This window comes from Mus caroli, chromosome 7 (assembly GCF_900094665.2).
Source record: "Mus caroli chromosome 7, CAROLI_EIJ_v1.1, whole genome shotgun sequence".
Lineage (NCBI taxonomy): Eukaryota > Metazoa > Chordata > Mammalia > Rodentia > Muridae > Mus > Mus caroli.
The window spans coordinates 11,894,393-11,903,310 of NC_034576.1; the positions used below are offsets into that span (position 1 = coordinate 11,894,393).

At 47.5% G+C, this 8,918-nt stretch overlaps 1 protein-coding gene across 2 annotated transcripts in view; it reads right to left on the minus strand.

The window, feature by feature from the left end:
- The window catches only part of Mzf1 (myeloid zinc finger 1), a 12,509-nt gene extending 4,979 nt beyond the window's left edge, over window positions 1–7,530 (minus strand). Inside the window, exons 1-5 of one of the 2 annotated variants that reach the window (XM_029480010.1) lie at window positions 7,344–7,530; window positions 5,625–6,063; window positions 5,100–5,283; window positions 4,650–4,720; window positions 4,410–4,530 (exon numbers count right to left, since the gene is read on the minus strand). In XM_029480010.1, coding sequence (XP_029335870.1) covers window positions 4,410–4,530; window positions 4,650–4,720; window positions 5,100–5,283; window positions 5,625–6,023 — 775 coding nt within the window. In that variant the 5' untranslated portion in view covers window positions 6,024–6,063; window positions 7,344–7,530. Of the gene's footprint in view, window positions 1–4,409; window positions 4,531–4,649; window positions 4,721–5,099; window positions 5,284–5,624; window positions 7,269–7,343 lie in introns of those variants that run through there. The other variant, XM_029480009.1, reaches the window with a different exon arrangement.
- Between the last annotated feature and the right edge of the window lie 1,388 nt (window positions 7,531–8,918).

Consider the following 8,918-nt stretch of genomic DNA (forward strand, 5'->3'; position numbering starts at 1 on the left):
CTTTAAATTTTTTTAATTTTATATATGTATTGGTGTTTTGCCTGTAGGTATGTCTGTGTACTATGTGTGTGCAGTGCCTGCAATGGCCAGCCAGAGTCTCTGGGACAGTTTTGAGCTTCCATGTGGGCACTGGGAATAAAACCTAGGTCCCCTGAAGAGCAACCTGTATTTTTAACCATTGAGCCATCTCTCCAGCTCCATTAAAAAAACAACAAAAAACCATTTTCATCTTTCTACTTTTTTATTTTTGGTATAAATCAATAGGTCTATGTAGCCCTGGCTGGACTGGAACTTGCTAGGTAGACCAGGTTGTCTTTAAATTCACAGAAATCTGCTTGCCTTTGCCTGCCCAGTGCTGGGATTAAGGGCCTATAATCTTGTGCTGCTCTGGTTTTCTGTGTGTTTTTGAAACAGTGTTTCACTATGTACCCTACACTTGTTGGACTGTGTTCATAAAAGGCTACTGAGCACCTGGCTGTACAGGTATATGTTGGTTAACTAAAGGGACAACTCTACAGAAAGGTGTTGTCAAGTGGTTTTGGTTTCAACATTAAAATAATTGTTTTTGCTGTGGATATATATATATATATATATATGGCCACATGTATTCCATGATGCAATATGTGGAGGTCAGAAGACAACTTATAGGAAGTGATTTTCTCCTTCCACCATGTGGGTCGCAGAGATTGAACTCAAGTTGTTGGTTCAGGAGCTCTTTCTTCTTGAGCCATCTTGCCAGCCCTAACTTTTTTTTTTTTTTTTTTTTTTTTTCTGTGTAGCCTTGGCTATCCTGGAACTCACTCTGTAGCCCAGGCTGTCCTCGAACTCAGAAATCTGCCTGCTTCTGCTTCCCGAGTGCTGGGATTAAAGGTGTGCTCCACCACACCTGGCTGCCAGCCCTAACTTTTGAGACAGGATCTCACATTACAGTACAAGCTGGCTTTGAAGACATACAATCCTCTAGCGTCTGCCTAACTCCTACCTCCACCTCCCAAATGTGTGTGTAGCACCATATCAAGCTTTGGCAATACACTAAGATAATTGTTGTCTGTGGCCTGGGCTGACTAACCACTGCTATGCAGTGTATGATTATATTGTGTCTGCTCCGTGGCATACAGAGTCTTTCTGGAAGGCACACACAGAACCTGTCATGTTGACTGCTGGACACTGATGGGGCACTGCACTGTTTTTTTGTTTTGTTTGTTTTTTTGGTTTTTTTGAGACAGGGTAGCTCTGGCTATCCTGGAACTCACTCTGTAGACCAGGCTGGCCTTGAACTCAGAATATCACCTGCCTCTGCCTCCCAAGTGCGCCACCACCGCCCGGCTGCACTGCACTGTTGTACTCTTTGTATACCATTTGGAGTTTTCACCATGTGAATGCATTAACTATGGCTACTGTCCTGAGCTCATATAACTTTGTGAAATTAGCTTGCTTTTGCCTCCTGGCAGGCTGGTTTCATATGAGCAGGACTACTACCTGCTAACTATGTAGGACAAGCCCTAGCTGCAAAGTGTTGATGCTGATTTAGAAAGGATGGTCCTGCTGAGCCAATTCCGACTCAGGATAAGTCAAATCATTACTGCTTCTAGGCTAGGCTGCAGCTAGCCAGGATACATCCCAAATGCAGGGACTCCAGGACACTGAGATGTTGCTTGACTGCACACACGAGTACATACTGCTACCCAAAGCAGCTAGTAGAATAGCTCTATGAAGACAGGCTCTCTTTTCTTTTCTTTTCTTTTCTTTTCTTTTCTTTTCTTTTCTTTTTTTTCTTTCTTTCATTTATTTATTTATTTATTTAAACTCCTCTTCCCCATTTTTTTGCTCTCTCTCTCTCAAGATTTATTTATTATTCTATGTAAGTACACTGTAGCTGTCTTTAGACACACCAGAAGAGGGCACAGATCTCATTGTGGATGGTTGTGAGCCCCAATGTGGTTGCTGGGATTTGAACTCAGGACCTTCAGAAGAGCAGTCAGTGCTCTTAACTGCTGAGCCATCTTTCTAGCCCTCCTTCTTTTTTCTTTTCTTTTCTTTTCTTTTCTTTTCTTTTCTTTTCTTTTCTTTTCTTTTCCTTTCTTTCTTTCTTTCTCTCTCTCTCTCTCTCCCTCTCCCTCTCTTCTTCCTCTCTTCTTCCTCTCTTTCTTTCTTAGATTTATTTATTATATGTAATTACACTGTAGCTATCTTCAGTCACCCCAGAAGAGGGCATCAGATCTCATTACAGATGGTTGTGAGCCACCATGTGGTTGCTGGGATTTGAACTCAGTCAGTGCTTTTTTTTTTTTTTTTTTTTAAAGATTTATTTATTATATGTAACTACACTGTTGCTGTCTTCAAACACTCCAGAGAGTGTGCCAGATCTCATTAAAGATGGTTGTGAGCCACCATGTGGTTGCTGGGATTTGAACTCTGGACCTTTGGAAGAGCAGTCGGGTGCTCTTACCCACTGAGCCATCTCACCAGCCCATCAGTCAGTGCTCTTAACCACTGAGCCATCTCTCCAGCCCTCTCTTTACTTTCTTGCTTGCTGATGTATCACAGCATATCAAACTACTTCTGCCTTGTGTCTTTAGGGAAATCATTTGTCACCAGCCTGCCAATGTTGTCCCTTACATGGTGTTAACATTTAAAATAGCATCATAATTAAGTACTAAAAAGATCTCTGGGAGTATAACTCTAATAATAGAGTGCACGTTTAGCATGTGCAAAAGTCTAGGGCTTAATCCCTGGTACGTGTGTGTGTGTGTGTGTGTGTGTGTGTGTGTGTGTGTGTATAAACACATATACATGCAAACAAACACACCACATCACCACCACCAAAATCACTAATAGGGCTGGGGATTTGTCTCAGCTGGTAAAATGCTGTGGCATGCGTGAAGCCGTTCATTCTAATCCCAACACTGCATAAACCAGGGGAGGTATCCTACTCCTGTAATCCCAGCACTTGGTAAGTAGAGCCAGAAGCATCAGTTGTTCAAGGTCAATCTCAGCTACATACTGAGTTCCAAGCCACCCTAGATGGAGTAGACCCTCTCTCAATAACCAAAACTCCATCTGCCACAAAAGGCACAGCTGGAGGATGAAACAAGCGGCCAGGGGGCATGCCAGGAATCATGGAGGAGAAGATGAATTGATGCTTGAAAGCAAGAGCTATGGTTGTCTACAGCAAGAGCAGCCGGAGGAGGAGGAAGCAGCCGGGGAGTGGGGTGGGGGCCCGAAGCAGTGCTGCCAATGTGCCTGCAAGAGAGCTGAGAGACTGGAGCTGTGGATGAAGAGGGAAGCGGGTCCAAGCAGGACAAAGTGGTCCTGTGCAACACAAGCAGTGCTGGTCAGGGCAGGTGAATTCTGAGGCAGCAGCAGGCGCTTATGCTGGATGCTCTTTTCTGCCTTAGGGTGCTGCCAAGCCTGATGACCTGAGTTGGAGCCTGAGCAGCCACACTGTGGAGAAAGAAAACTGACTCCTGCAGTTTGTCATCCAAACTCTATGTGCGTGCTGTGACACACAACACATGTTGAAATTCACACACAACAAAGGGGGTGGAAAACTGGTGTGATAACATTAGAGGACCATCCCAGAGCCATCATGCTCCAAGAAACATTTCAAGACAATTCCCTACCAGTGAGATATGTGAATTCCAAACAGAGAGGACCTATCAACAGCAGCAATTAAAAAAAAAGTCCTGAGAACGAGTCCGACAGAATAGTTTTAGGATTGAGGGTATAGCTCAGTGGTAAAACTCCAGCCTAGGAGGTGCTAACACATTGGTTCAGTGGTGGGACAAAGGCCTGGAATCCACCAGGGAGAGGATGGAGGCATGGCTCAATAGTAGAGTTCTTATCCATAATCCACTGGTGGGAAACTGGGGTATAGTTCAGTGATAGTGTACCTAGCATGCATAATCCCTGAGCTCCAATAATGGAAAAATAAACCATCTAATAAGGGCTAGACAGATATGTTTCAGACCTGTAAACTTTCAGAGTTTTACTTCCCATAGTAGAATTCACAGGATGATGCATGCACTTAAGGAAGTAAACCAAGAAAGACAGGAGCTTGGATGACCCGGCAGCATTCTGGTCTGTCTTCAGTAGGTGCCTATGTTGTGTCTGAACTACTCTTGCCTTGTGTACTATTAAACTCTCTTCAATAGGTCCCAAACTTCCCTACTCTGTTATCCAACAGGCAAGATGCACACCCGAATGTGGAGGTCATTTAGAATGCTTTGACTGGGAGAGGTTGTTTTCAGGAAGGTATTATGATTCAAGGCAAAGTCAGAAAGGGGTCAGTAACAGAGAAGGCTAAAGGAGGCACCGCAGTGACTGGACTGTTTTGAGTAGGGGCAGAGGGCTCATAGATGTAGTGGAACATGAGGAGGATTCAGTCCCACCTTGCCCATCTCACTAACCTGGTGAAAAGATGCCCCCTACTTCCTCATGCCACAGGGGCATAGGGTCCTCACTCCATGGGGGCACATCAGGCTCAGTGTTGCTGTGAGGAGAGGTCTGATCCAGTGTTGTCCCATGGCCCTGAAACCACAGTGGTCAATGTTGGACTGTGCCTGGCTGGCTTCAGAGGACCTATCTGACACCCAGACATTATAAACTCATAGGGCAAGAGGGTCACTTACATTCTGTATAGGTCTCACCTGGGTCTCCTTAGGTAGGAGAGTGGCTGCAGCTTCTTGAGCAGCAGGAAGAGGCCCAGATTCTAGGAGCTCTAGGGAGAAAGAGTGGGGTCAGGCAGCTCAAGAAAGTTTCCACCTTTCTTAGAGGTGCTAGGTTCCAGACATAAGGGAGATATGGGCACAATCTCAAAGCTGGGAAAGACAAGATAGGGCAGCTGAAGGCCCAGTGGGAATGGTGTCAAATAGGGTTTTCTGGAAGCACTGGTTTGTGCATCTGTATCTCTGTGAGTCAGCCTGTCCTATGATGCTTGGAAATGGGGCTATGGTGGTCAGGGACAGTGTCTGTGCTGGCTGGACTGGAGGGGAGAGAAAGGCACACTGGAACTATTTTATCTTGTAGGGCCTGGCTCAGTGAGTGGAGTAGCTTTGCCCATCTAGGTTTTAGGGCCTGCCCACTTTGCCTGCTCTCACCTGGATTCCCCAACAATTCTGTCTCCTCTTTCATTTGTCGGTCCAGTGGCAATTCCTGCATGGCTCCTTGGGGAGTCTCAGTCCCAGGGTCTGGAGTCTGAAGCTTGATGTGAGGTCTTGGCTGGAAGCTGGAGTGTTCCATCTTCTCTGATAGGACCTCCTTGCCCTGCACCTGGACTGTGACCTACAGAGATGCACAGACCAGGGAGAGAGTGGGGCTGGGCACAACCCATGGTCTACGGGCACCAACTCCAATATAAACTGACTAGGTCATCCAAAGTCTGAACTTCCCCTCTTTTGACCTTGAGCAGAAAGCAAAAGGACTATTTGCGGATAGAGGGGATTGCATGGTACCCTTTGTGTCTCATCTAGCTTTGGAGATCCTGAGAAGCCTCACAAAGGACCCGTTATAGGTGGACACATCTATATGACCAAGGAGCATGTCTGGCTGGGCATGGCACTTCTAGAGTGAGGCAAAACATGACAATGCTCCAGCCCTGACGGTCTATTCAGTTTCTGACTCACCCATTTCCGAGGACCATCAAGCTCCCATCGAAGTATGTCAACCAAGGCAGCAGCCTCTTCAGGGCTGCCTGGCCACTGCCCTTGCACACGGGCCTGGATCTCAGGAGGCAGTGCACCCAGGAACTGCTCCAGCACCAAGAGCTCTAGCACCTGTTCCTTGGAATGTACTTCTGGGCGTAGCCACTGGTGACACAGTTCTCGAAGCTGGGCCAGGGCTTCCTGAGGGCCTACCGCGTCCTCATACCGGAAGCACCGGAAGCGTAGACGTGCAGCCTCAGGGCCTGGGTCCCACAATATATCTCCTCTCTCATTGTCGTTGTCAGAGTCCTCCAGCTTCACCAGAGCAGGCTCATTTTCTGGGGGTGCACAGCCTGAGGAGCCCAGCACAGTGGGTCGCATCAGGAGTACCAGATCAGGTCTTTGAGGCCAGTGTCTGTCCCTAGGGAAGGAATAGTACAAGGCATGTGTAATAAGGACAGCCAGAGGCAGCGAATGCTGACTGAGTGCCATGCTGTGTTCTTTCATCCGAGACCGTCGCCATGAAGAGGACACCCGAGAGAACAGGCACTGACAGGCCAGCCACACCCCAGAGATCCGTGGGAACTCTATATGAGCCATGTGCTTTGTAGACCTCATTTCCGCCGGGCCTATATAGTGTCTGGTAGCTTACTCTGTTCTAAATACAGGCTGTTGCTTAAGCTTAGAAACATTTCTCTCTTCCCTACATCCTATTCTTTTCTATAGCTGCATCTCTACTTGCATCCAGACATCAGTACCACTGCTGCCTCCTCCTGGACTCCCAATAAGAGTCCCTGTGGTCAGCCTTTTGGGGTGGAACAAACAAGTCCCTTAATGTTTTCTACCCAGTCTTGGACTTGGCCCCTCTCTCAGGCCCCAACATTCCTTTCCCAATGTGGTATCAAGGGGACAGCCCTCCTTTACCCAATCCCCCATCTCAGCTTCTCTCAGGCCAACAGTTTTCCACATATCTCCAATACCAGAAGCTAACTCATCACATCCAACAGCGATACAAGTCTTCAGCTATCTAATTGTTGGTTGGGAGGTGACTGGGGACTTCTGGGTACCCTTAAAGGCCTTCAACTCATTAGACCAACAGTCTGCAAGGGTACTACTTTTGCTGTGCCTATGTGAGCTATAGTTTCCTCACTTGTAAAAAGGACTGACTTCTCCCACGTTACTTTCTGCAACTGGGATTTTGTGAAAAATCTAAATTTACTATTGGAGTGGCATCAGCTTAGAGGCAGCGTGATTTCTGTGGGTTACACCTCTGCTCTTTAGGGTGCTAAGTCAACTCGAAACCCTGAGAGAAACTTGGAACAGCCATAAAGCAAGAAGAGGAGGTTCCGGAAATACATTTCCCAGAAGTCTAAGCGCGCATCATCGCTTTAGGGTGCCAATGTGTCCGGTCGCCCTGGCACCTGTGGCGATCAGCGCGGTAGCGCGTCAGCACAGGGCCGGTTTGCAGGGAGTTCCTGGACCCCTACAGCTGGAATCCCAGAGTCCTCTCTACCCAGACTCCTCCCAAGGCCTTGAGGTGAAGGGACTCCCAGCCTTCCTTCAATGCTCCGAGGGAGGCTGTGCCCTCGTGAACATGCGCACTCCCGTTCGCTTGCTCCATATCAAACTACATATCCCAGACTGCTTTGCGCGCAGCTCCAAGCCCTTCTGCCCTTCCCCCACCCCAGCCTCCGTTTCTACCCTTCTTCCCGTCCCTAGGGGGATTGCGCTGGTTGCAATAATCAGCTCGCACTCCTGGACGTCTCTTCCCACACTCCGGGCCACGAACTCAGGCGCCAGGGCCCCGTCGACGAGCACAATCCTCTCGGGGGGCAACGGATTCAAGCACCACCTTCCAGACTGCGCATGCCCCCCACCACTTTTTTTTTTTTTTTTTTTTTTTTTTTTTTTTGTCAGTTCTCTACCAGCCTTCCAGGGATTTGCAGGGTTCTGCACCAATCACCGCTCTCACTAGGACGCCGTCTCCCCGTCTCCATGGCAACCACGGGTTCGAAAAAGAGCGTCCGCTGGGCTACCTCCGGAACCACTGAAAGAAAGGCTTAGCAAAATGCTTTCTGGGAGTCGTAGTCTGGAGGGTGCTGTGTGTGTGCGCGCGCAAACGCAGCACCACCGGATCTCTTTTGTATTTCTGTGTGGTGGGTAGGAGTGAGCGGGATTCCATGGTAACTAGGAGACCAAACCTGGTGGTATCCTAGGTAACGACCGGACTACTTGGTTTAAGAAAGGTCAGGATCTGTGGCGAAGTCAAGGGGAAGGGACAGGGACACAAATACCCAACGAGATGTCTATACAGGAAGGCAGAGATACCTGCATACAGAGTCGGGGGAGAGGATGAGAGGGGCGGGAAAATTGTGCGGGGGAGACTGGATGCTAGGAGAGACTGAATATAAGTGAACACACAGAGATATAGGTATGAATGAAAAGGGGGGGTATTCATTAGAATCAGAGTTAGAACCTGAGTCATGTTAGAAAATTTAGGAAGAAGAGAGAAGCAGAAAGGAATTGGGATTAGGAAAGTGAGACATCGAAACTCTAGGGGCCAACCCAGAGTACAAAGGTAAGTGGGGGGAAATTAGAAGAGATATAGTAAAGATGCTAATAGAGATACGGTAAAACGGACTGATAGGTTTCAAAGACTGAGAGATGGCAACAAAAAATTAGATGTGCATGTGGGGGAAACATTTTCAGAGAAAACTCACACACACACAAAATGACAACACACCAGAAAGAGGACTGGGAGTCCTCTAGTTTCCTAGCATCATTTACCAAACAATATTGCGACACCTGACTACTTAAACATACCCCCCCCCCGCCCCATTTTTTAAATCTGTGATTGAAGCCGTAACACTATTCTGGTAGAAATTGACTTACAAGAAGCTGACAGGTTACAAATGAATTCTGCCCAGCCATCACCTGGAAGGTAGCTAAATATCTCTTTATCCCTACACCTAACCTTTTGTTTTATTTCAGATTCATTTGTTCCATCTTCCTGAAACTACCTTTTGCTACCTTTCTGTTTTCCTTGAGGTAGAGGAAGCCAGATGCTGCCGTGAAAACCTAGCTCAGAGAGGTAGAAAAAGCACCCAGGTGACCTCCTTTCTCAGCTGAAGTTCCACCACAAGTCTCTCTCTCTGTCCCAAGAAACCTTTGAAAGACCCACAACGTGAGGACTCCCCCACGTTCTGACTCAGGAGAGGCGACACCCCAAATCACACAAGAAATGGTCTTGCTGCAACTGCAAGAGGATTTTTATTC